General features: G+C 39.7%; 1 protein-coding gene across 12 annotated transcripts in view; it reads left to right on the top strand.

The window, feature by feature from the left end:
* Positions 1 to 27,631, top strand: part of snap91a (synaptosome associated protein 91a) — a 225,365-nt gene that overhangs the window by 143,220 nt on the left and 54,514 nt on the right. For 8 of the 12 annotated variants that reach the window (XM_060850085.1, XM_060850076.1, XM_060850119.1 and 5 more), the window contains 4 exons: positions 1,365 to 1,474; positions 8,527 to 8,627; positions 13,800 to 13,958; positions 23,752 to 23,853. In XM_060850085.1, the coding sequence (XP_060706068.1) occupies positions 1,365 to 1,474; positions 8,527 to 8,627; positions 13,800 to 13,958; positions 23,752 to 23,853 (472 nt within the window). The remainder of the gene's footprint in view (positions 1 to 1,364; positions 1,475 to 8,526; positions 8,628 to 13,799; positions 13,959 to 23,751; positions 23,854 to 27,631) is intronic. The other 4 variants (XM_060850147.1, XM_060850128.1, XM_060850138.1 and 1 more) reach the window with 2 other exon arrangements.

Below are 27,631 nucleotides of genomic sequence, written 5' to 3'. Positions count from 1 at the left end.
CCTCTGTTGTCAGCTTTAAACCTGCTATAAATATTTGTTCTGCAGGCAGCTTTAACTGAAACAAAAATGCTTCAGTGAGTTGGAAAAGGTTGTACACTTCCTCTTGTGTCAGTATTTGATTCTGCTTGCAATCTTTGATTTGTCACCGAAATGATCCTCAGTGGTAGGAATGGAAAACATTTCACTCTCATTGCAGTTTGTCACAGAATTCCTTGTGAGGAGAAAAAATATCTCAACCAGTTGCCCAAAAGTAGTTCATTTCTGAGTGTTCTCTCGCTCCTCTTCAAATAAACATGGCATAAATTGGATTCTCTTGCCGCCTTAACTGCCTCTTGGAAATAGTTGAACATCTTCTGTTTATGGAATGTTGAGGTCAAGATTTGCATATAGGCATAAATAAGAAGGGTTGGTGGAAATTCATGTCAGCATTCTCAACTCTGTTGCAGTTATTTTGAACATACTTTTAATCCTGAGTGTTATGCCAGCTGGACCATGTTATTGCATCTCAGTAGGCTGTTCTATTTCTTTAGACATTGTACTTCAGCTGATAAGACACTGACATTCACCCTTATATCAACCTTTAACAATTTGACCAACAAAGTTTGATGGCCAGCTAATTGTTCTCAGAGTAGATTGGAGTCATTCATTAGGTCTGTGTAGAAATCCCAATGCTGCTGACTCAGCAGATTTGCATGGGAAATTACATTTTCCTCGTGACAATAGTCTCTATCTGTAAGCTTTTAAAAAGATTTCCTGAGCATCATCCAAAACCTCCGTTCTATCTTACTGAAATTTAATAGTTCCTTGGGAAAAGCTCGAGGATCAAAAACCATCTCTAACTACTGGGTAGCCAATAAATTGAATCCCCAGTTCACAACTGATCCTCTACTTTCCACCCAATTTGACCCTAGTCAGATCTCACGCCTCTACTATCCCTCTGTAGGTCCACTTCTCTCCTTTATGCTGCCATGTTTTCTCACTCACTTGTGTGCTCTCACACTGCTTACGCTGTCATGCTCTGAGGACATTCAAGGATATATGTCTGAATTCATGAGATCTTCGTGTTCTGCCTTATTCCCAGTCAAGCCAGTATGACCACCTCCGATTGGGTGAAGGTCAATGCTGTGTCCAGTATGTCCCTTTCAGAACCATTGTCTTATGCACAGATAGTGGCGCTCAAATGCTTGGAAATGTTTCTTTCATTAAAATAACTCGATAAAAACATTTAAGTTAAAGTACAGACAAAAATGACTGCAAATAATAATAAATTCTGAGCTTGAACAATTTTATTTTGTTAGTATTTCAAGAAACTAATTTCACTACTTAGTTCACAAATGTTTTTCCATGTACTTTTCTCCTTCCAGGGTTCACCGGAAAACACGGGATCATCCCCTACTTGTAGTCCAGCAAAGGTGGCTGATACATCTGCGGTAGTCGATTTGTTTTCACCCCCACCCTCTGTAGTTCCGACAAAGTAAGTCTGTTCTTGAGCTAAAGCATTCTCTTATAATGCTGGACCTTTTGTCTCTTGACCTTTAAGCTGCTTTATCTTATTAAAATTTAGAACAATTACTCGTCAGCTTGAAACATATCTATTTCATTTCTGCTGTATAAAGATAACAGGGGTTACAGATCCAAGTGGAGGGAAGGGGCCTGCAGTTAGAGGAACCTGGCTAACTGCATGGATTAGAAAAAAATGGCAGGACAAGTAGAGAGTGGTAACTAATCAGAGTTTGAGAGAAGATTTGTAGCTTGGGTGCTCATTGTTGTGGTTGTGTTTGCCGAGCTGGGAATTTGTGTTGCAGACTTTTCGTCCTCTGTCTAGGTGACATCCTCAGTGCTTGGGAGCCTCCTGTGAAGCGCTTCTGTGATCTTTCCTCCGGCATTGAGTTAACCTGTTATGTTTTGAATTTTTATGTTAGATATTTGTGTTCAGTTAAACTTCACAATTCATCTTCGTGAGCAAGTGCCCACTCTCTGCAACATAATATTCAATGGGTGCAAAACAGATTTTACAGGTCAAACAGATACCTCTTGTCACCTCTACTCAATGGATAAAGCACACAATTGTTTTTTGCCCTTTTAAGTTAGAGTAGCATTTTTGCTGCAACCTGTTTGCAAGTGTATCTATTCCAGTTGTAGTTTCACTGGCTACGATTCAATGCACACTTTTTTTGTGATTGTATGTGTATGCCAATTTGGTATAGAAAGCAGTTAAGTCACCATTTTTTCATTTAGCAATCAAAAATTGATCTTTGAACTCATCCTTTATGTGGTAGTTTGCTGCTGACTAACAAGCATTTCTATCCCATTTGAATTCATTATGACTTCAAATGATTCTAAAACTAAGCAAAATATAAACCCATGTTGTAGCTCGGGACTAGAGACCTATCATCAAATGAGTTAAGACATCATACCCACTTCCCTTTCGCATAACAGATGTAATTATTCCCTTGGTTCTCAAAACAAAGACTTTAAAGGAAGTGGTAGAGGCTATACAATTGCAACATTTAAAAGGCATCTGGATGGGTATATGAATAGGAAGGGTTTAGAGGGAATTGGGCTGGGTGCTGGCAGATGGGACTAAGTTGGTTTTGGATATCTGGTTGGCGCGGATGGGTTGGACAGAAGGGTCTGTTTTCGTGCTGTACATCTTTGACTCTGACTCTATAAGTGCTCACAAAAGTTCAGTTTGCTGCTACAATAAAGTTCATGATGTCTCCGAAATTGTGTTTGAATTGAATGGTTTCACCCTCTTTCTGTTATTAAAAAAAAAATCTGCCTCACCTGGAAGAATTTATTTCATGGTTGTTAACTATGTTTTTAATGCAGTAAGCTGTAAAAATATTACATAAGTGATACAAAAACTAACTATCTGCAGGTGCTGGATATCTGAAGTATGAAACAAATTCTGAAAATACTCAGATTAGACACCATTTGTGAAGGGAGAAGTAAAATTGAAAGATCTCTGGTCAATAACCTTGCATTACAACTACTTATCAGAAACATTTACCTGTTTTTCTCTCTCCATGTTTGTAGAGTTGAAGACTGTCATTGTGTTCTGCTTTTACTTAGATGGTGTCTGTGCTGTAAGACTCTAAGGAGTCTGAATAATAATTCTGACTGTTGTGAGACTGGCTGTCTCAGAATCAGAAACATCCAAGTTTCATCTGGTCTGAGTTAGCTGTTTAGCAATCACTGAAAGTGATCAAGTTTGAAGACCTTGAGCAACAGAGGGAATAAATAAAAACAAGTTCCCTAGTTCCTGTTTAGTGAGCCTGCTTGAACTGTTATGACCTTGAGTGAGAAAAGGAACAGATGCTGATATGACATACCCCATGGAGGGATAACATACTGACACTCACAAGGCTCTCAAATTAAAAGTACTATCGGAAGGCTTATTAGTCCCAAACTTGAGTCCCAATTCAGTCCAAACTCTTGGAAATTTCGATATCCTGATGTTCAAACCTGAAAAACAGTATATTGCATTTCACAATAAGAAAAATGCCGAGCTAAGGGATGGTACAGAGCTGATTTATCAGCTTAATCCTATAGCAAAAATTGTAATTGGAGTCCCTGCTAAAATTCACATTGCTCATGAGTTGGAACCCTGCTGTTTGTCTTACCCTTGCAATAATTGCACATACGATTAATTATAGCTTGCATTCATGTGTAATTTGCAGATCTAGTTAAAGTTCAGTTCTTGATGGAACATTTCACATCCAGATGCGGATTTAAAATTTGTGCTATTTTAGTAGTAGTATTAACATTAATTGGATTGATGCAATTAACATGATTGTTATAGTCATTTGGTGGTATAGAACTTGACTATTGAGAAAATGTTGTCAAAGCTTTTATCGGGGCAGTTCACAAGAATGAGTAAAGAGGAAAAGTATAAAGAATTTGACATTAGAGAGTGCAGCAGTTAATAATTGAGTTACATGATTCCTCCGTGTGTAAAGTTTATACAGGGCATGCATTTTGATAGCAGTGCAGAGCCCACGTGCTCATGTGACAGTGCTAGCCTATTCACCAATGCACCAAAAAAGCCACATATATCTGCACTGCAGCACTACATAATGGCAATCTAAACACATCACCATTACATAAATCGATTATTAACTGAACTTATGAACTCAGCAACCCAGGCGGTTGATTTCCATTTTTAACACTGTCATATATGCCCAAATAAATGGTGTTATCATGATATCCCCATTAGGCCGAGGTCTTGCAAACATCTTTTGTTTAATTCTGTGAAAAGAGTCTTTGACGGAGTGACATCAAACCACCTACTACTTCCATATTTGATATGTTGATGATAGGTTTGCTACATTTGAATCTGCAGCTGCATGGAACAATTTCCTTACCAGTCTTAAAGGGCTCCATTCTACACTCACTATCAGCTTTCTTTCTTCAATGTCTTTGTTCAGAAATTGGCCAGGGAGTTCTTTCTCGAACACTAACATATCTTCACAGGTCACTGTTGGGATTCCTATCGTTCTCTGCAGAACTATAGGTTCACTTGCAAGACAACTTAAAATAATGTCCAAACTACAATCACATTTGGTATAAAATAGATGTGCCAGAATGATCCTGATCAGATCATTTCCCACTGTAAATCCTGCAAATCTCATGAAAGACTCTAAGGTATTTTGAACTCTTATTTTAAAAAAATATCTCCAGTCTACCTGAGAATACCCTGGAACATATGGGCAGCACGGTTGCAAAGTGGTTAGCACTACTGCCTCACTGCGCCAGAGACCTGGGTTCAATTCCTGCCTCAGGCGACTGATTGTGTGGAGTTTGCACATTCTCCCAGTGTCTGCGTGGGTTCCCTCCGGGTACTCCCGTTTCCCCCCACAGTCCAAAAATGTGAACTTGTTGGGACGAACGGCCTATTCCCACACTAAGTAATCTCATCTAATGAAGTATCTCTAAAGTTTAGGCAATCAGTGAAGTGAATTATTTTACAATTTGGAGGCTTCACCCAGAGGCCCACTGCAGATGTTTCATCATCCTATTAGGTACCATCTGAAATGAACCTTCCAGCTCAGCGAGCAAACCTACATCCAGAACATCCATTACAATTTTATATTCAGTAGCAATACGAGTGGTATTCAGTGACTTGATACTGCTATCAAACAAAGTTGTGTTCTGCCTATAATACAAGGTAGTAATGTTGTGGATTAATTTTAGTGTCTGTATGCTGCCAGGTATGCAAGTCATACATTTCAAAGACTGTTGGATTTTTTTCAAGCAACTTACTCCATTCAGCAGTTAATAACAAGTAAACTATTGACGTACACAATCACCCCACATTTGCAAAACACTCAATAGATGGTCCAACATTTGTGTGATCTGCCATTGAATGACATTTGCTGGATAATCCTGAGTGTGGAAAGAATTAAGTAGATGACCAATTTTGAATTGTCAGTCAAGTTTAGTATGGCACACAAGTATACACTGGAACTATATAAACTAAAATTCTGTGCCCTGTTACTTGTGGATTGGACATGTGCACTCGTTGCACCTATTTCAACTCCACAAAGTAATTGCAACCATTTGCTGATTCATTTTGAAAGGCAAAGTCCTGACCAATTAGAACTAATCTGCCTGGTTTAAGATCTAAACAAAGCTTGGCAGTTAACTGTCAATTGTTAACTGCAACATTCTCCACAGCAACACCTCGACCAGAGTCCACTTGCCAACCAGTCAATACACTCTTTTAAAATACATATTGGTTTCCCCTTTTCATTTGTAGTTTTGCAAATTGTCCTGATGAGTGATGAAAGCAATGACAAAATTGTTTTTCTTTCAACAGTTATTAATTTACCTGTATTTTGCTCCCAGCTTTATTTTGTTGGATGCTTTTTTTTAAACCAAGCCTTACTTTGCTTTGCTTTGTTGCTTACTGCTATGAATAAACATGCAGCAAAGAAATCCATTTGTTTCCCATTGTCCTGCATAATTTTAAATGAGAAGGAGAATTGCATGAAGAAACAACATGCAAATGCAGTGGACCCTAAGCTGTGATGTCAACAAAAATGCAGTGTGATGTCCACACTTGCTATTATCTCGATGTCCACATTGAAATGTCCACAAACTCTTAACTAGTCTTTTCCACTTCCACATTGCAAGAATAGTTTGGACTCTTCTTTAGGTTGATGGCTCTTTCTTTGTGAAAGGAAGTCTTTCTGAAAGGGACTATGCAGATTGTAGCCAGTTCAGATAGTTGATACTGATGTGGACTGAAAGTTTCTGAAGTATTTGCAAGAGCTTGTTTTCAATAATATGTGAGAGTATTACCTGAACAAAACGTGGAACTTCTATGTAGCATAGCAGGTGCATAGGGTAGTAACTGACATCATATGGGCATCACAGTTTGGGAGAGGGAGGGGAGAGACAGAGACAGACAGAGTTCTATATATGCTTGGTCAATGATGTCCACAATATTTGAAAGCTCAGGTGAAACAGATAACTCGCTACAAACAGGCAGCCAGGCTTTCCTCTGCAGATTGGGTTAAAGCCCCAACTGGAAATTCCAAAGTGATGTTTGGAAACGATAATACGAAATATGCCTGTAACCTGTCCTTGTCTCTGTTCTGCAGATAAAAGAAAACTAATAGCAGACAGATGTTTTTACATGTTTCGCAATAAGTTTGTCAGTTTCATCCATGTTAAAATATAATCATTCATGGAGTTTCCATGTCTATACTTTATATTTTTCCATATTAAAATTAATCCCCTATTTCTCTGAGTTTATTAGATTAGATTTACAGTGTGGAAACAGGCCCTTCGGCCCAACAAGTCCACACCGACCCGCCGAAGCGTAACCCACCCATACCCCTACATATACCCCTTACCTAACACTACGGGCAATTTAGCATGGCCAATTCACCTGACCCGCACATCTTTGGACGGTGGGAGGAAACCGGAGCACCCGGAGGAAACCCACGCAGACACGGGGAGAACGTGCAAACTCCACACAGTCAGTCGCCTGAGGCGGGAATTGAACCCAGGTCCCTGGCGCTGTGAGGCAGCAGTGCTAACCACTGTGCCACCATGCCGCCCTTAATGTATAATGTTGTCATTTCTGAACCACCACCACTTAATTCTTAACCTAAATAATTGAATGCCATTTGTATATTAAATGAGTTTGCATTGAGCTTATGTATCTATCATAATAGGTTCAGTGTTTGGCTTTAAATGTTTTGTACCAACCACTCCAGCTCTGCATACCTATGAATATCATTCAACTCACCGTGTTAATAAATTTAAAATATGAAAGTAAATTTTTAATTTCAAAATCTCCTCGTTCACACACTCCTGTCTCTCTCTGTCGCGCTCTCGCTCTTCTCTCTCTTCTCCCCCTCTCTCCCTTCTTCTTCTCCCTCTCCTCCTCCTCCCCCTCCTTTCCACCAGCGACCCTTGGGGGCGGGGGGGGGATTTTTTTCAGCCTTGAACATAATTATTCTCCTTTTAGAAGCACTCCTTATAGACAGGTATCCCCAGGTAGGAGTAAGTGGCAATAGTTAGACCCCTGTAAGATCAAGGCATGAAAATGACACATTGGATAGCTTTTGTATTATTCTGTGCTTCATTGGTTACCAGCGATGGCAGTTGTATGTTCGCGCTGCTATTTTCCAATGGGGATAAGTCTTCTCAGGCCCTGAACTACATGACTGTGGTGCGCAAGTTGTAAAAATTGTGAGATTGATGTCAAGAGCAGAACGTCCCATTTTCCGAACAAATGTTAAATGGCAAATGACGGTTTTTACCAGACTCTGTCTAGTAGTCTATTTGTATGCATTATTATGTCACCTTACCTTACTGATGTGCAGTTTCCCATTCTCTCACAGCTGGATGGACTACATGGTGATTAATGACGACTTGAAAGTCAGGGTGGTTGTCTGGCATGTGCTTCTCCACGCTGCCACAAAGCACCAACCTTTCAGGGAATGCTCCATGAGCAATGACTGCACACGTACCCCATGCACAACTCCTTGGCTAAAGTGGGATAACAATTTGCTTCTGACCGATGTACAGAAAATAAAACAACTGCGCGGGGCAACTGCAAGCTGCCAGCAGTTGACTGGGAGCACAGCTAGGCTTTTAAGGTGGCACCAGTGCTTGGTATCCCAGAAGATCCCAGCAGTAGCCAGTATTTCCACCTCTGAGTAAGAGCATGTACTAACTGGGGTGCCAGAAGGTCACAATACATAGATTATGAGGCAAGTTTGGAAAGAGAGCACAAAAAAACTCATTCTGGCTTGCAGAGAAAAACCCTCCATTAAATTTACCAAAAGTGACACTTGCTGAATCTTATTAGAAATCAGCATTTTTTTTAAGACTTAGCTATTTGAATATAACATAAAACCATCTTCAGACCAAAGTCTGCTGTCAGGAAAGAGTACAGATTAATTGTAGTTACTAGTTATTATAGTTACAATGATTTTATATCTAAATTTGACGGAAGTATTTTGATCATTTTAATGATTTTTAATAATGTTTCCTTTTCCTCTCCAGTGCATCTAAATTATCCAGTGATCTTCTTGATCTACAGCCAGATTTTACATCTCCAGTGCAATCAACAGTGACTACTAATCCGCCATCCAGTGCTTGGGGAGGTGAGAATGGGGCATTGCAAGAAAGGCTTTTAGTCCACTGACAAATTATCTTTTCACTTTTTGAAGTTATGATAATATGCTGATAATGAACCCTTCTGGTTCTCTCTCTTTGCTGATATTGAAGATTTCTGAAGAAGCTTTCTATTGGAATTAGTACTGTATTGTGAATTTTCAGGTATAATTCTTCGATATGGATTTTTTAAAAGATTTAAGTCAGTACAGGGTAAGACATCTATTTATAACCAGAATTTTAAGAACACAGTGATTAATTGGGAGAACTGGATCCTGCACACACATTTGACTTTGTTTCCCTGCTCATTTTTGAGTATTTTTCTCATTTGGTCCTCAGACCACTTCTAAAACTTTCAAGATACGCAACTTTAAATAATTTCAAGCTTGCAATATTCTTTTGTGTTAGCTTAAATAGCAGTATTAAATAAATTCAGTTTAATACTAAACAAAATCCCACTTAAAAGATTTTTAGCCTATTAAGCCAAATTAAATAGGCTATAAAATGAAATGTAGCATCTCAATTTCAGAACACTTGCATTTCAACAGTGTTTCATCTTTTTTTTCCTCTTGCTGAATTTCAGTTGTTTTTCTTGAGTACGTTGGTTTGTGATTTGACAAAGCAAGGATTGAAATAGCAATGCTTAGTAGCATGATACAAATTGGGAAAATGGATACAATAGCCATATTAAATAATGGTATGGTGGCAGATTCTACCATTTGGTCAGTAATAAGTTGTCAACTACGAGGTTATGAGGGCAGGAATAGGAGGATAACACAGATTAATGCATGGCTGAGGAGCTATTGCAGGGAGAAGGGTCCACATTTGTGGATTATTGAAACCTCTTCTGTGGTAGAAGTGACCTGTACAAGAAGGATGGATTGCACCTGAATTGGAAGGGGACTAACTGGCAGAAAAATTTGTGAGAGCTGCTTGGGAGGATGTAAACTATTAAGGTGGGGAGAGGGTTAGGGGCTGGGAAGCAGGAAGCTATTGAGGAAAGAGATCAGTCTGAGACTAGTACAATTGGAAAAACGAGTAAGTCAAACAGTCAAGGCTAGCAGCAACAAAGCAGAGAACGAGGTAAACAAAACTGCATTTATTTCAATGCAAGATGTGTAACAGGGAAGGCAGATGAACTCTGGGCCTAGTTAGGAATATGGGGCTGGGATATCCTAGCAAGTACAGAGCTGTGGCTCAGAGATGGACAGGACGTGGTAGCTTAATGTTCCAGGACACACACTATAGGAGTGAAAGAAAGATGGGGGTGGCCTTTTTGATAAGGGGTAACATTACAGCTGTACTTAAGATATTCCTGGAATACATCCAGGGAAGTTGTTTGGTGGACCTGAAATGAGAAAGGCATGATTACCTGATTGGAATTCTTCTATAGACCTCCCAGTAAGTCAGCAGGAAATTGAAAAACCAATTTGTAAGGAGATCTCAATTATCGGTAAGTGTTATTGGTAGGGGATTTTAACTTCGACTGGGATTGCCATATTGTTAAGGGTTTAGATGGAGAGGAAGTAAGTGTGTGCAAGTAAATTTCCTAATTCAGGATGTGGATGTACCTACTTGAGAAGGTGCAAAACTTGGCCTACCTTTAGGAAATGAGGCAGGACAAGTGACTCCGGTGTCAGTAGGGGTGCACTTTGGGTTAGCAACTGTAATGCTGTTAGTTTCAAAATAGTGATGGAAAAGGATAGATCGGTTCTAAAAGTTCAAGCTCTAATTTGGAGGAAGGCCTATTTTGACAGTATTAGGCAAGAACTTTCAAAGGTTTATTGGATGTGGATGTTCACAAATAAAGGAATGGCTAGAAAACGGGAAGCATTCAAAAAATGAGATAATGAGAGTCCAGAGAGACTCTATATTCCTGTTAGGGTGAAAGGTAAGGCTGGCAACTGAAGAAAATGCATGATGACTAGAGAAATTGAGGTCTTGGTTAAGAAAAAGTAGGAAGCACACTTCCGATATAGACAGCAGAAATCAAGTGAATCCTTAAATGCAGAAGGAGTGTACTTAAGAGGAAAGTCAGGAGAGCAAAACAGGGGGCATGAGATAACTTTGGCAAATAGGGTGAAGGAGAATCAAAGGGATTTTACAAATTCATTAAGGACAAAAGGGTAACTAGGGAGAGAATAAGACCCCTTAAAGATCAGCAAGACGGCCTTTCTGTAGCAATGTAGGAAATGAGAGAGATACTAAACAAGTATTTTTCACCAGTGTTTAATATGAAGAAGAACGTGGAAGATGCAGAATGTGGAGAAATAAATGGTGGCATCTTAAAAATGTCCATATTACAGAGGTGGTGGTGCTGGATGTTGTAAAATGCATAAAAGTGGATAAATCTGCAGGTGTAACCTAGAACTCTGTGGGAAGTGATTGCAGGGCCCCTTGCTGAGATATTTGGATCATCGATAGTCACCGGTGAGGTGCCGCAAGACTGGAGGTTGGCGATTATGGTGCCACTGTTTAAGGTGATCAGGAAAAGCCAGGGAACTATAGACTGGTGAGCCTGACATCGTTGGTGGGCACGTTATTGGAGGGAATCCTGAGGGGCAGTATTTACATATATTTGGAAAGGGAAGGGCTGATTAGGGATAGTCTGCATGGCTTTGTGTGTGGGAAATCATGTCTCGCTAACTTGATTGAGTTTTTTGATGAAGTAACAAAGTGGATTGATGAGAGCAGAGCGGTAGATGTGATCTATATGGACTTCAATGAGGTGTTCAACAAGGTTCCTCGTGGTACACTGGTTAGCAAGGTTAGATCACATGGATTACACGGAGAACTGGCCATTTGGATACAGAACTATGTTGAAGATAGAAGACACGGTGGTGGTGGAGGGTTGCTTTTCAGACTGGAAAACTGTGACCAATGGTGTGTCCCAAGGATTGGTGCTCGGTCCATTGCTTTTTGTCATTTCTAGAAATTATGTGCATGTGAACATTGGATGTATAATTAGTATGTTTGCAGATAACACCAAATTTGGAGGTGTAGTGGGCAGTGAAGAGGATTCTGGAAAGTACAACGGGATCTTGATCAGATCGGTCAAGGAGTGGCAGATGGAGTTTAATTTTGATAAATGTGAGGTGCTGCATTTTGGAAAGGCAAAACAGGGCAGGACGTTTACACGTAATGCTAAGATCCTGGTGAGTGGGGCTGAACAAAGAAATCTTAGAGTTCAAGTCCATAGTTCCTTGAAAGTGGAGTCACAGTAGATAGGATTGTGGAGTCACAGTAGATAGTAGATAGTGAAGAAGGCATTTAATATGCTTTTCTTTATTGGTCAGACCATTGAGTATAGAAGTTGACAGGTCACATTGTGGCTGTACAGGATATTAGGTCACTTTGAGTATTGCGTGGAATTCTGGTCTCCCTCCTATCAGAGGAATGTTTTGAAACTTGCAAGGGTTCAGAAAAGATTTACAGGGATGTTACCAGTGTTGGAGGATTTGAGCTGAATAGGTTGGGGCTGTTTTCCCTGGAGCGTCAGGGGCTGAGGGGTGACCTTATAGAGGCTTATAAAATCATGAGGGGCATGAATAGGATAAATAGACAACGTCTTTTCCCTGGGTTTGGGGGAGTTCCGAGCTAGAGGGCATAGGTTTAGGGTGAGAGGGGAAAGATCTAAGGGGCAACCTTCCCACACAAAGGGTGGTACCTGTATAGAATGAGCTGCCAGAGGAAATGGTGGAGGCTGGTACAGATACAATATTTAAAAGACATCTCGGTGGGTACATGACTAGGAAGGGTTTAAGAGGGATATGTGCTGGGCGCTGGCAAGTGGAATTAGGTTAGGTTGGGCGACATGGACGAGTTGGACCGGAGGGTTTGTTTCTGTACTGTACAATTCTGACTCTATGACTATAAATAATACGCATTGTGATATTTAATCAGTATCATATCACTTTAGCCATCTCTCAGGATTCTGTTTTCCAATTTTATGATTAAGCTATCTGCAATTGTTACCTACTGATTTACAGGCTGATCTATGGTCTTGGTAGTGCTCAATATTAGAGCAAAATACAGATTGATAATTTAGTTACAGTATACTTGGCATTAGCAGTAATGTTTTTGGAATGTTCAAATATGGCATTTCAAGAAAACATATGCTGACTTCATACATATCAAACAGTATCTGTTTCATAGTATATCATAAATATGTTGTGGTTCTTATTGCATTGGGGTTACATTCACTGCTGTAAAACTGTAACATACAAATGAATAAAACTTGAATTTCTGTGTGTGTGGCATGAACAAGCAACCTTTCTGATGCTATCAAATATAGAAAAAATTTATGTTAAAAACTTTATTGTACTGATAATAATATATTTGAAACCTTTAAACTTTTCAGGTAAGGTTGAAATGATAAACATGTTGAGATGATCACTTTAAGTCATTTCAGATTCTGTCAGTTACATAACATCTCATTACAATCCTTTTAGCCCACCACATCTATGCTGATTATGATGCCATTCTATATAAATCCCATCTGGTTGCACAAGACCCATGTGCCCCTCTCTTTCTTATCTGTTCATGTGTCTACCTAAATGCTGCTGACATATCTGCTTCTACCGCCTGCCTGGTAATATGTTCCAAGCACCTAATATCGTTTCTGTTTTTCTTAATAAAAACTTTCTTTGATGAACGAAAATATTATTATTTAGGAGTTCTATTTTGCCAACTTGTTTTAAAATTTCAGGTTTGTGGTTTTATTCTGAACCTTTGTCAGTAAAATAACAAATAATTTGCAAGAATTTTGATAATTTTGGGTGAAAGGGATGATACGGTAATATTGAATGTTGCGTTGTTTGTGGTACTGTCAGTAAATAATTTTAACTTGGCTGTTAAACATGAGTTTAAGAGGAAATCTGTCCCAAAAATCCTTATTTTATTGACATTCTTTGAATACAAATGAGACCTTTTTTTGAACCATTATCTCTTTACACTTTCTTTAATCTGCATCATTGCAATGGACAGATCTTTTAGGTGAAGGTGAGTAATTTAATATATTTTATTCAAATTCGTTAACATTTTCTCGCAATTACATCATTAATGGTAGCATTGTTTGGTAAACTACATGATTGGAATTTGGCTTCAACTGAACGTTTTTATCAGTTTTCTTCCCCTTCTTACTTTTGCTGCTTGTAATACAGATTCTTTGACTTCTCCTGCCCTCCCTAATGCCTCTGAGGCACAACCTTCTGATCCATTTGTAGCAGAAGCCACCCTGACCACTCCTCCTACAATCGCTGAAACTCCTACACCTGCTCCTGCTCCTACAGCAACAACCAGTGATTTGGATCTTTTTGGAGGTCAGTTCAGGTGTTTTTGCCTCTTTTATCCATGATACAGGTGTCTGCACAATAGGAAGGATTTTAGCTCATGAGAAAATTTAAGAATTTCTGCACTTGACTACAGTTGATAAAAGAAATACCTGCTATTGTCATGTTGAACTGTTATTTGTTGAAAGTAAATGATTGTGAATGTTTGGTCAAATCTTCTGCAAAACCAAATGACCTGAATTTTAAATGATCTTCACAATTCTCATATGTGAGCCACCTTGACATTTATTTTATTTGGCAAAACATTACAACCTTTTGTCGGTATGTTTAGTACGGCGGTGAGGATGTTCGCAGTAAAATTTCCCAGAAGCCATCATGCTTCCCTCCCACTTATTGGCTACTGAGAGTGTCATTTCACACAACCTCCATTTTTGAAATTTTAAAAGTTCAAGAAAATGTTGAAACCTGACATCACACTGCTCTAAGACCCTTTTGGGAATGAAGGTGAGGGTGCCTTACTCAAAATCCGTTTACCCACCCCCAGCCCCATATGTCCGCCTCTACAGGTACTTCCTTCCACCCTGGTCTCTTCATCAAGATCCCCACTTGCCTGGCTCTCCATTTTCTCCAGTATACACCTGGACTTAGGAACTTTGAATTACAGGGCTGTTGCCGTCCTAGTCCTGGCCACTGCTGCAACTAATATTGCTCAGACAACAGAAATCCAATCTGATTGGGTGTCAGCTCTCAAGGTCGGACTTGCACTTAAGTGAGGGAAATCTAATCTTGATTGTTGAGACACCTTAAGAGTGCCTCTGACTCCGAGCTCACTTTTTCAATCGTGACTTTCATCCACCCTCCGAGGACTCCTTCTCCCACCTCAAACATACTCCATCCTCTTAGACACCCCATCCTGATCTGTTACCAGTCCTCGACCTCTTCATCCTCAACTGCCGCCATGACATTGACCACCTCAACATGTCCACTCCTCTCACCCCACTCCAGCCACCCCATTCCAGCTTCTCACCCTCACAAAGTGCAGCCCTCCACTTCAAACCCAGTTTCACTGTCAGCGGACAAGGTGGGACATAGTGGTAGTTTGGTGCACGGACCTCTGCATTGCTGAAGCCAGGTGCCAACTCACTTCCTCCTACCACCCCCTCCATCGACAAATCATCATCTCCCAGACCATCGGCAACCTCATCACCTCAGGAATGTTCCTGATGAGAAGCTTTTGCCCGAAATATCAACTCTCCTGCTCCTTCGATGCTGCCTTTCCAGCGCCACACTTTTCGACACCTTAAGAGTAGCAAATGGACCCACTGTATAGAAATTTGTTTGCACACAGACCTCTGTATAAAAGGAGAAAGTTGATTTTCTTGCGATTACTTTTGAGGGAATTTATAAAAATATTAACTGGCTTATTAGGGTTTTCCTACTTTTAAAGTCTACTACGGTGAATCAATGAAACCTAGCAAAGCAAAAAAACTGTCAGGTAGCATCTTTGGAGAGAGAAGCAATTTGTAGAGCAAATACTAGACCTTCAAAATGGCTCTTTTAAAATGTGAATTAACATTTTGAATCCTGAACCTCCACTACCTCTAACTTCTTTCGAGGGGGGGCATGACCAGAAAAACAATACCCTCACAAGAGGCAAGGTAGTAATTTAAGTATTCAAATGAGGCAGCATGCTCATTGGAACAATTAGTTCCAACATAATTCTGCTGGCTGAGGTTTTGTTTCCCTTGGGAAACCTAACATTTACATAGGAAGCCAGGCTCTGAAGTCCAGGAGATGAGTGACTTTCCTCTGTGAATCCATCTATCTGCTTAATAAGCCCCATGAGTACCTCTTCAAACTAGCCAATTTTCTTGGCTCTCCATATTTGAATATTGATCTGTTTCTTACCTCTGATTTCCCCTGACCACAGCCTTTGGTCTGCCTCATATCCCCAGATAAAGGCCCAATCTTCCTCTGTCTTCTCTGTTTCTTGACAGTGACTTTGTGCTGAGGGCCTGTCTGCCCAACCCATTCATAACATTGACCAGTTGTGGCTTGCTAACGGATTCAGGATTCAGTAGATCTTGCAGGATTTCTGATAGGCTTGTTTTTCTAGATTCCATGCTGTTGGTCCTTTTCAGTTTCCTGAGATGATTAACAGCCTAATGCTTCAGATCAATTCAATTTTATCACACATTGAAACATTGCAACATTTGACCATTCAACCCTTCAAGCCTGCTCTGCCATTCAACATGATCATGGCTGATCATCAAGCTCAATGGCCTGATCCTGCCCTCCTCTTCCCCTGCCCAAAATATATCCCTTTAGCTGCAAGCGCTATATCTATCTCCTTTTTGAAAATGCACAATGATTTAGTGTCAACCACTTCAGTGGAAATGAAATCCAGAGGCTCACCACTCTCTGGGTGAAGAATTTTCTCCTTATCTCAGCCACCACCACGGCCATCATTGGGAACATCCTTCCTGTGACTATCCTGCCTTGTTCTGTTAGAATTTTCTGTTTTTCTAAAATCCAGTGAATTCAATTTTAAAGAATGCAATCCCTCCTCATATGTCAGTCCCACCATCCCAGGAATCAATTTGATAAACCTTTGCTGCACTTCCTCTGTAGCAAGAAATATCCTTCCTCAGATAAGGGAACCAAACCATGCACAATATTCCAGGTGTGGCCTAACCAGTGCGAGACCTCCTTATTCCTCTTGGATCTTCTGTGCTTTGGGGGCCAATATATGTTTTGCCTGCTGCACCTGCACGTTTGCCTTCAGTGACTGATGCATGAAGATACTAGGTCTCATTGAACATTTCTCCCTCTCAATTTACAGACATTCAAATAATAATCTGCCTTCCTATATTTGTTACCAAAGATGGATAACCATACATTTATCTACATGATACTGCATCTATATCGTATGTTTGCCCATGTATTCAGCCCATCCAAGTTGCACTGTAACATCTCTGCATCCTCATCTCAGTTCACACAGCTTTCTGTCATCTATATCAGGGAATATATCAAAATAATGATGTTACAGTTTTATGGAAGGCATTAGAACAAGGTTTTTACAAAGGATTGATTAGCTATCAGAAATGAGAAACTTAACACATTTTTTGTCTTTTTTTGTTGCACAAGTACATTTCAAACCACTTTAGAAACATAGAAAATTGAAACAGATATAGGCCCTTTAAAACCTGCTCCACCATTCAATATGATCATCCAACTCAGTACCCTATTCCTGCTTTCTCTCCATCTCCTTTGATCTCTTTGGCCCTCGGTACAATATCTGACGACTCCTCTTGAAAGCATTTGACATTTTGGCCTTAAGGCCATCCAGTAGTTCCTTGCTGGTTTTCTGTGCCTGTTCTTTGCAAGGTTTGTGATTTAACTTTTCTAGTTGATTCTCAGTGTAGAATCTTTTTGTAAAATTCTGTTTCGTGCTGTTGATGAACACCAATTATGACAAGAATATAGTCATAATAGTTATTTCAATGCATTTACATTGACTGGTCTATCATTGTTTAAAGTGTGGAATGTGTGAGCAGTAGGAAAATGCAGGTCCTGTTGCTATCATGATTTTGCATAAATGAAACATAATTTTCAAACCTTTCCTTTTACAATAAAATTCTTTGCAACTGGGCTAGTTAAGCCCGTAAATTTGAAAAGTGGACTCAAAAGTTTGACTAAGCACACAATAGCTTCAGTTGTATTTTCATTAAATAATGACTTTTATTCCATTCCTGCACAAGTTAAGCATTCTGGAAGTCTTAACATGACCATAACTTTTGTAAGTTCATGTACTAACATTGCTAGTATGTAAGAAATAATATTTCACATCTCGTGTTTGTAGTTGGAAAAAAATCACTCAACAAAAAGTGCTATAAATTTATATTGAGCTCTTGTTTAATTATGTCTGCTTTCAGGGAAACATAATATAATGCAGGACATTCAGTCTTAAATAATACAGAATAAGTCTATTTTTTAAGCAGTTCTTTCAAATTCTGGTGTAAAACCAATCCACTTGCAAGTTGTTGACTGAAAGCTATGTAATGTCCTATTGTTAGTTCTATGTGAGAAGTTAAATTGAAGCTCATTAAATGATAAAATCTGGAGACTTGTTGATGCTGTTGTCATACTGATCTATAGGTAAAATTTGTAGCGTGTTAACTGTTGCCATGCCAACACAAGTTGAATATAATGCCCTGCTTTCTTTGCTGCATTGGCCTGTATATGCAAGCACTGTACAGTTTGCATCGACTACTATGGGTTGGCAACAAAAACAGCTTTTTTATTGTAGCCACATGTCTCAAGCTACTTCGAGTATTATCAAATAAAAATCGAGCTGAGCAAAGGGACATCAGGATAAGTAATCAAAAGTGTTGTGAAAAACGATATGAAGAAATAGAGATGTTTAGAGCTTGAAATCTCTACAGCTGAAAGTAAAACTAGCAAATGTGGGATGAAGGGTGCTAGGCTGCACAAGAAGGTGGAATGGAAGGTGCACAGTTCTCAGGACTATAGAATTTGAAATGACATATGGGCAGCACACCTTTTGATGGATTTAGATTAAATTACATTCCCTACAGTGTGGAAACAGGCCCTTCGGCCCAACAAGTCCACACCGACCCTCCGAAGAGTAACCCACCCAGACCCATTTCCCTCTGACTAATGCACCTAATACTATGAGCAATTTCGCATGGCCAATTCACCTGAGCTGCACATCTTTGAACTGTTGGAGAAAACCGAAGGAAACCCACACAGACGCTAGGAGAATGTGCAAACTCCACATAGACAGTCGCCTGAGGCTGGAATGAAACCTGGCACCCTGGTGCTGTGCGGCAGCAGTGCTAACCACCGGGCCACCGTGCTGCCCTGAAAATTGTACTTCCCATACCGGGAGTCAAACCCGGGCTGCTTGGTGAAACCAGGAATCCTAACTGCTACACCATATGGGAAGATGAGCATGAGGATTAGAATTTTTCAGATTGAGTATGTCATGGATGAATGAAGTTAAAAATCACACAACACCAGGTTATAGTCCCAACAGGTTTATTTGGAAGCACTCTCTTTCGGAGTGCTGTTCCTTCAGGTGATTGGAGAGATGAATTAGTTGGTGAGCATCAGGATATAGAAAGCTGAAGTTTGGATGATCTTACTTTTATGAAGTGCAGCAAATATGATGAATATGATGTATTGCCTCCAATGTACATTGGGGAAACCAAGCAAAGGCTACGACAACAGATGAATGGGCACCGCACAACAGACAGGAGGATTCCCTCCCAGTTGGGGAACACCTTCAGTGGTCCAGGACATTTCAGCCTCGGACCTTCGGGTGACCACCCTCCAAGGTGGACTTCGGGACAGGCAGCAGAGGAAAGTGGCCGAGCAGAGGCTGATAGCTAAGTTCGGTACTTATAGGGAGGGCCTCAACCGGGACCTTGGGTTCATGTCACATTACAGGTGAACACCATTGCACTACACACATACAGATATTCCTACACACACACACACTCTCATACACACGGACACCCACACACACCCTTATAGACACACACTCCCACACACTCACATGAACCCCCTCAGACTTAAGACACTCTGCACTCACTACACTCACACACATTCTCTCTCTCACACACACATTCATTCTCTCTCACACATTCTCGCACTCACAACCCCCACCCCAGACAGACAGACAGACACAGACAGACAAAGACCCACATGCACATACATTTTGTGGGGTGAATTTGTACTTGCAGAGTTACATTGCACTTTGCTCAAAAACTGCAGACATTCATGTAGAACTCTGAGCTCAAAAACTGCAGGAATTTATGTAAAACTCTGTTATCTCAATTTTTAGATTAGAATCAATCTAAACATCAGGTCATAGACAGAGAACACAGGGGGCTAACACCTTCAACATATTGTCTAGCTATCACCATTGTTAACAGCTAACCTGAGAATGCAACTTTAAAAAAAAGTTTTTTGATTTACACATGAAAGAAGTGAAACTAACAGATAAAAGGCTTAACAGACAATCAATTTTTCAATGTATAATTTCTGTTACATTACACTGCAAATTTTTGCTATAAATTCTGTGTTACGATTGAGCCCTCCACAATCACCTGCTGAAGGCGCGTCGCTCCGAAAGCCAGTGTGCTTCCAATTAAACCTGTTGGACTATAACCTGGTGTGTGATTTTTAATGATGAACATGGGAGCAGTAAGTTCTAGTTTTTCTTAAGTGTGGGTGAGTGCTTCAGCCATGATGTGCTAAGCTATACATGGAAAGCAAGGTTGTGGAATTGGAAATATTTGGTGTTGACAGTGGGGAGAAGAACGATTAGAGTGATTTGGGCATGAATTTGAGGAAAATTCAAGTTTTGAACTTGAAGAGAAAAAAGTTTGGTGCTTGGATGGTAGTTTGCTTGAACAATGTGGTCAAGGGAGAGTATTTTAAGAGGAAGGGGCTTAAAGCAAATTTGTAAAGGAGGGCAGCAGGACCAGTGAAGAGGAAAAGCTTTACAATATTACCAACATGAAATCCTGGAAGGCGGCTCTGATGAAGTGTCCTCTAGACTCTAAACATTAGCTTGCTGTTTTTCCATGGTTGTTGTCTGACCCACTGTGATGTCCAGACTTTGTTGTTTTCAGTGCAGATTCCAGCATCTGCAGTAATTTGCTTTTACAAGGCAATATTTTGTTGGATAGGGTTGTGAAAGATGATCATGAATCTCGTAAACAAGTTGAGCTTAGAACAAAGAGTGGAAAATGAGAGTTCAGTACTGAGGCTGTTGGAGAAAAACTTTGGAAAGTTTAACTGTAGGTCAGTGGAAGGATGCAAAAGAAAAAGCAATAGAACAGATGATTCCAATCTTAGTGTCACAAGTTTTAAAAAAAAATCCTAATCTATTTTGAAGGTGAGGATAGAGGAAACTCCAAAGGATATAATGACTAACTTTACATATGTATGGAATTTTAATTTGTGTTGTGCAGAGCTATCCAGTATCAAGATCCTGGAATGTCATTTACATCTATTATTTCTGACAGTAAGGCAGTATTACATGAAATTCAATACCATGTAAAGTGATATATGGAATGGAAATAAGAGGACAGTCACATTAAGAAGGGGAAATAGGAACTGAGTACTGAGAATATTGTGTGTAGTTTGGGTCTCTTTCATAAATTAAGGATGCACATACATTGAAAGCAGTTGAGAAGTTCCACAACACTAATTCCTGGGATGAAGAGGTTATCTTATTTGGAACTGTTGAGCAGGTTGCTTAATTTTCATTGGAGTTTGGATGAATGAGATCTTTTTTATTTAAAAGCTTAAGATAGTGAAGAATTCAAATTTGTGAGATTCTAAGGATGTATGACAGGATTAATGTTGAGAGGATGCTTTCCCTCATGAAGGATTCTAGAATTAGAGGGGAAATTTGTGTTTTAAAAAAAAATCTTCACTTTTAAAACTGAAGTCTTTTGTCCAAGGACTGAGGGGCTTCTGTGATGGGTATTGAAGGCTATCGACTTTGATTTTCTCTAGTAGATAATTGGAGAAAATTTCTGCACATTCAGTACTTGATATCTGATGAGCAGTATGGCAAATCAGATTTGTTCGAAAGCTGCAAAATCCCTGTTCGCATGAAAGCTGATGTAGTATTTTTTTGAAGTTGTTGTGTCCCAGCTAATGGTACTAATTAACAACAAGTCAAGTCCCAGAGTGGAACCTGGCTTGATAGATTCTAATTTTTTTTTTGTTTAGTTAGTTAGCATAGTTGGTAACTGAAATATTCACACAAGGCTGCAGATTTTCTTCAACAAAAACAGAAGTTTGTCTCTGATTCTTTTAAAATGCAAACTAAGTAGAGAAGAGAGTTATAATCTACGATGCATTCGAAGTTTTTCAATCTTTTCCAGTACACTCCATTACAGAGTCAATTCTAAAGAAATAATACCCCTATCTAAACTCTAAGTGGAAACTTAGATTCTTGATGAGTCATTTCCAAATCTCTAAACGTGAGCATTTCACACAGCTGACAGTTTAAACTTACTCAGTTTAAGTAACTTGCAAATTTCTAATCAAATTCTCATGTTTGGGAAACTTCTCAAACTGACCTCTTCTGCTGAATTCTGTTAACTGTACAGAACGTCCAGGAGAGAAGGTAAACTTGCTTCTGAATTCAATACTGATGTCTTCTAAATTAAAATAAATAAAATACTTATTTCTGGATTCCTATGAAATTAAAACAAAGCAAAGACCTTGCATGTCGCTCACCAAAGCTGTTCAGACATCACGTTCCAAACAACAGGTACTATTCAGAAGGACAAGTGTGATAGATCCATGGGAACACCACTGCAGGTTCCTCTCCAAGTCACTCGCACCATCCCAACTTGGGGGTGGAGTGAGATATTTCCAATGTTGTTGAATTAAACTCTTAGTCACTTTCCAGTAGGTTGTGCCTGCAGCAAATGGACTACAGTGGTTTATGAAGGCAGCTCGCCATAACGCCATCTCATTAAGTGTTGACCCAGTACTGAAACCCAACATACCACCAAATGAATTTTTCATAAATGTTTACTATGCCTGTTGTAAACCCAACAGCATAAGCCTCTTTCCATTAATGTCACAAGGATCTGCTTTCGAATAGACTACTAGATTTCGATCACTCTTGCTGTAGAACTCTAACCTATTTTTAAAACAAGAAAACCTTGATACAGAAATAACCAACACCACCTACCTCCATTTGAAATCCAAATTCCAAAAATAATGTATGCAACTTTCATATAGTTTCTAAGGGGTGCCTTGTGGATGAGAAACATGTGGGGACCAAAGAGACTGTCTGGGAGATTGTAAAGGCAATGAGCAGACAAGGCAGATAGAAATGGAACGAGATGAGAGCAGACGCACCCAGGTGGATGATAAAAGTAGTAGTAGGTTTGGAGGAAGACATTATGATCAGATGAATCAAAATGTATTAACAAGTCAAGAGCGATGAATGAATGTTTATTGCATTCACAATTGTATCGGATGATATTTGTGACTTTGAATAGGATTGTTTCAGTTTATTAACATGGTATCCCACCTTAGAACAGCCTGCCTTGATGCTGTGACAAATTAGTAATGTTGTACTATCATTTTTTTTTTTGCTTTAATTCTCATCATATTTTAGTTGGAGGTTCAGGTATCTAAGAGGAGAAATGGGTGTTTGTTTCTTACAAGGACATAACTGAAAATCGTGCTTTGAGTTCAAGCACGGGATATGAAGTGAAAACCGAATTATGCCATTTGCTTTGGAGAATCTAATTTTATCTTGCTATTCACAGTACAAATTGACATTCTGGTAGTGTATAAATTCTTTACCTGTTTTGTTACAATTTGCTAAGTTATGGAGATCAACAAATTGTTTCATTTATAAAATCACATTAAATTACCATCAAAGTGGTAAATATGATGCTTTAAAATGTGAATACATAATCAAAAATAATGCACACTTCCAAGGGAAGCGTTGACATGCTGATTCACATTTGTTTATCTTTGCTGTCTAATGGGAAATACAAAGCGGAACTCTTCCCTCTTCCTACTCCCACCCTCAAACCTCAACCATCCATCCTTTTGAAGTGATTTCTTGCATGGCTAAAATTCCAACATTTGTCTTGAAGTTTGGGGAATTTGTACACTGTAAATGGGGGCATTTATTTGCCTTTAGCTTACAGACTTGTGACTTGTTTCTTGCTCTGTATATCCCTGTTTCCTTCTTTTTGCTTTTCTCTCCCATTTTCTGTTGTGAATGGTGTTGGTAATGCATCTTTAGATGCATTTGCAGCTTCGCCTACTGAAGAATCAACAACATCTGAAGGGGCAGGAGCAACAGCAGCCCCTGCAGCAGCAGCGCTTGATGCATGTGCTGGAACTGGTGGGTCTTATCAGTTTACTTGTAGTTGTCACTGAACTAACATTTTTGGTTATTCATTACTGACATGGTATTTCTCTTAAGATACCCTGAGTTCACAGATTTTCTCGTTTGTTTTTGAAAGTATGTACTGTTATGTACTTTGCTTTTTATGGAAAAGAAAAATAATCCAGTGTTATAAATTGCATGGGAATTTTTTTTTTTGTATCCTTAATAACAGAACTAAATATCCTTGGGTGTGTTGTCAGCAGTCCCCACTATGTTTCTACTATCCCATAAATTTGTAACACTATTTTTCTTTGTTTTATATTGCTCTGACAGCTAATATTTGAGTGCCTAATTCTATACTGATTCCTTAACTGCTTTCCTTCTTCCTCATTTGAGTTTCCCTTCCTCTAGCGTCTCCTCCCCAATGTTTTCCCCCGCAATGAATTTACTCTTTGCAGGCAGCATCCTTTCATACATCCTCTACCAGTGCAGCACAATCTGAGTGGTGTATTTTTCTGTTACCACTGCAATCTATCTATAATTTTAATGCACAGCATTTTGATCAGTGCCCACAAACTTCCAGTATAAACATACTGTTTAACCTCTGCCACATTACATTTTGCTTTTTTATTAAACAGCGAATTTTGGGCTATTCTGGTCCCCCATAATTTTAACATAAGATTGGTATAAACCCAGGGAATTGGTGTGTTTTTCAAGCCACTTCTGCAAGAACTCCACTGGTATAAATTATGTTATGTGTTTGTGTGTATATGGGAACTTGATTTAAAAATGACAGCTGCTGGCTGAGTTTTCCAGAACTGGTGAAATGAAGGAGAGAACTGTTGTGTCCAGCAGGATAGTAGTTGCAACACTCCATGTGAGCAAAGAAGAGTTAGGACTAATCATTGGTCCCTCAAGATCTCTCCGCTGTTGATTGCAGCTTCCCCCCTGCCCCACCTCCACCACCACCGTAACCACCACTATCCCATCTCCAGTTCCTATTACTGTGCCATCTCCTGGGCAATGATCCCATGTTGACTCCATTAACCTCTGGTCTATCCAGATTGCCAGCATCCTAACCCTCGTCTATCCAACCATCACTTTTCTGCAAGCCCAGTCTTTCTCAACTGCTGGAAAACCAACAACAGTACCAGCTGCAGTTTCTTACCTTTGGCTTCCCATCCTTTCAAATTGGCTGCTGTGGGAGAAATGGAGAAATCTCTTCTCTCCTGGGATTTCTGGGCTCTCACTGTCCTGCTCTGCACCCTAATCCCCCCACCCTGGTAGAAATGCCAAGTTTATGATCTTGGTGAATAGAAATACTAGTGCAAAAAAAGAGAGTTTGAAGGATAATTGGAAGCTTTCCTTCTTTCAATTAATTGCATTTTCCCATGAAGCAAATAGTTATGGGTTTGTGACCTATCTTTGTTGTGGTTCTGCTCGCCGAGCTGGAAGTTTTTGCTGCAAACGTTTCGTTCCCTGGCTAGGGAACATCATCAGTGCGGTGGGAGCCTCGTGTGAAGCGCTGCTTTGATGTTTCTTCCGGTATTTATATTGGTTTGTTCTTGCCGCTTCCGGGTGTCAGTTTCAGCTGCAGTGATTTGTATCTGGGGTCCAGGTCGATGTGTCTGTTGATGGATGTCACCAAGAACATCCATCAACAGACACATCGACCTGGACCCCAGATACAAATCACTGCAGCTGAAACTGACACCCGGAAGCGTCAAGAACAAACCAATATAAATACCGGAAGAAACATCAAAGCAGCGCTTCACACGAGGCTCCCACCGCACTGATGATGTTCCCTAGCCAGGGAACGAAACGTTTGCAGCAAAAACTTCCAGCACGGCGAGCAGAACCACAACAACGGATACCCGAGCTACAAATCTTCAATCAGATTTTGACCTATCTTTGATTTGAGCGGGAAATTGATGCCAAGATTGTTGTGGTGCATTGAGAGACTCCTGCCTCGTGAGTGCTTTCTTTTGAGTGAGTCACGAAAACCGAAGCCTTGTTTGCACACTTTGGTTATTATACAAGTTGAGGAGGCCCTATTCAAAGAACAGGGAAGTTTATCCCTTGTGACATGGCATATTTTGGTTACTGAGGATCGTAAAGCAATGCACACAAAGCATCTCATGGACAGTAAACTGCTTTGGGATATAATGATCAGTGTTATGAAAGTTGTAATATACAGAACAACTTCGATTATCTGAATTTTGGATCATCTGAACAAGATCTCAAGGTCCCATAAAAACGTTCAGTTATCCTAACAATTAGTTATCCAAACAAAGTACTCCGCGCCTGTCTCGTTCAGGTAATTGAGGTTGTTATGTAAATATGTGTCTTAATGATACAGAAGTTTAGCCATGCAGTGCCTTCGGAAAGGCTAAAATCAGCAATGGGATCAGTGGTGATGTGAGGAGGCAAGGGTGCAGAAGAAGTCAAGTCGAGGCTATTAAGCAAAATGTAGCAATAGGGGAAGAAGATGACAATACGCTGCACTGTCACTGCATTAGTAATCCAGAACCTCAGGTTTGTGTTCTATCAATATGAATTTGAATTCAGTTTTTACAAAAAAGTCTTGCATTAAAAGCTAACCTATTAAGAACCTTGTAACTACTGTTAATGGTTGTTAAAATTCCAGCTGGTTCACTATCTTTTTAGAGATGGAAGTCTGCCATTCTTATCTAGTCTGAAACCAGATATACAGCAAGGTGGTTGGCTCTTAACTCCACTCTGGGTAATTAGGGTTGGACTGTTAATACTGGCTTAGCTAGTGATGCCCACATCAATGATTTTTTTTAAAGAAAGACTGAAGATTACAGAGGTAGAGTGATGAGAGGACAGGAAGAATTTGAGGAATTGGAATGGCGTAGCCATTCTTGGTCGACAAGTTTGATGAGTGAACAAGGCTGTGCTGAACAAGTTGAATTTCTGGGAAAGGGCAGGCTAGCAAAGGAACAGTTAGAACAATCCAACTTCATGGTGATAAAAGCCATTTGATAGGTTGGGATTTATGTAGAATTGTGGTGGATGAGACTTCAATTGTAAGGAACCAGTTTAAGTGATTGGGAAGGATTGAAAGGCAGTTTGCAACAACTGACTAACCATTTCTTAAATGTATAATGATGACTGGTTGCAGAAAATATGGCAGACAACCCTTTGTGTGTCATTTGTGTGCCCAGACTTTCTACTTAAACAGATGAGACTGTCTAACTGGTCTGAGGACCAAATGCAATTTAAACATGCAATTCAGTCACATTTAAGTATTGAGTGACCTAACTAATGATTCCTTAAAAAAAAGTGCACACAGTCACCTAGAAACTTGTCAGTTTTTAAACATTTTTTTAAAAAAGACACCAGGAGTATTCTCCTCCTAGCCCCTCAACAATCTTTGGCCAACTGCTACCTAGCTCCTCCCTTCAATTCCTACCCAATAGGTTTTACTGTTTATTTCAGCTTGTTGAAAGTGATTCTTTTCTAGCTAACCGGCTTTCCTCAAGAGGTGTCTCTGCTGTATTTGTACAGGCAGTACTATCCTCAATCATCACCCTCCCTGCCCGTCTGTAACGCTTCAGATACCTTAATGGTCTGGTATGGAAGCCAGCCAGTTGTCTGTCATGTAAATCAGGGAACAACTATCGAGCACTGAACTGGCATACTTACTGCCAAATTGAGAAGACCAAATCTAAAAACTTCCCATCTGCTTCTGCAATATGTACTTTTAACTAATTAGTGGTGATTTTTAGCTGCAAGTTGAAAATCTGTCTTCTCCATCCCACAGCCTTCA

The sequence above is a fragment of the Hemiscyllium ocellatum genome, chromosome 3, assembly GCF_020745735.1.
Source record: "Hemiscyllium ocellatum isolate sHemOce1 chromosome 3, sHemOce1.pat.X.cur, whole genome shotgun sequence".
NCBI lineage: Eukaryota > Metazoa > Chordata > Chondrichthyes > Orectolobiformes > Hemiscylliidae > Hemiscyllium > Hemiscyllium ocellatum.
This window is presented reverse-complemented; position numbering and strand designations above follow the sequence as displayed.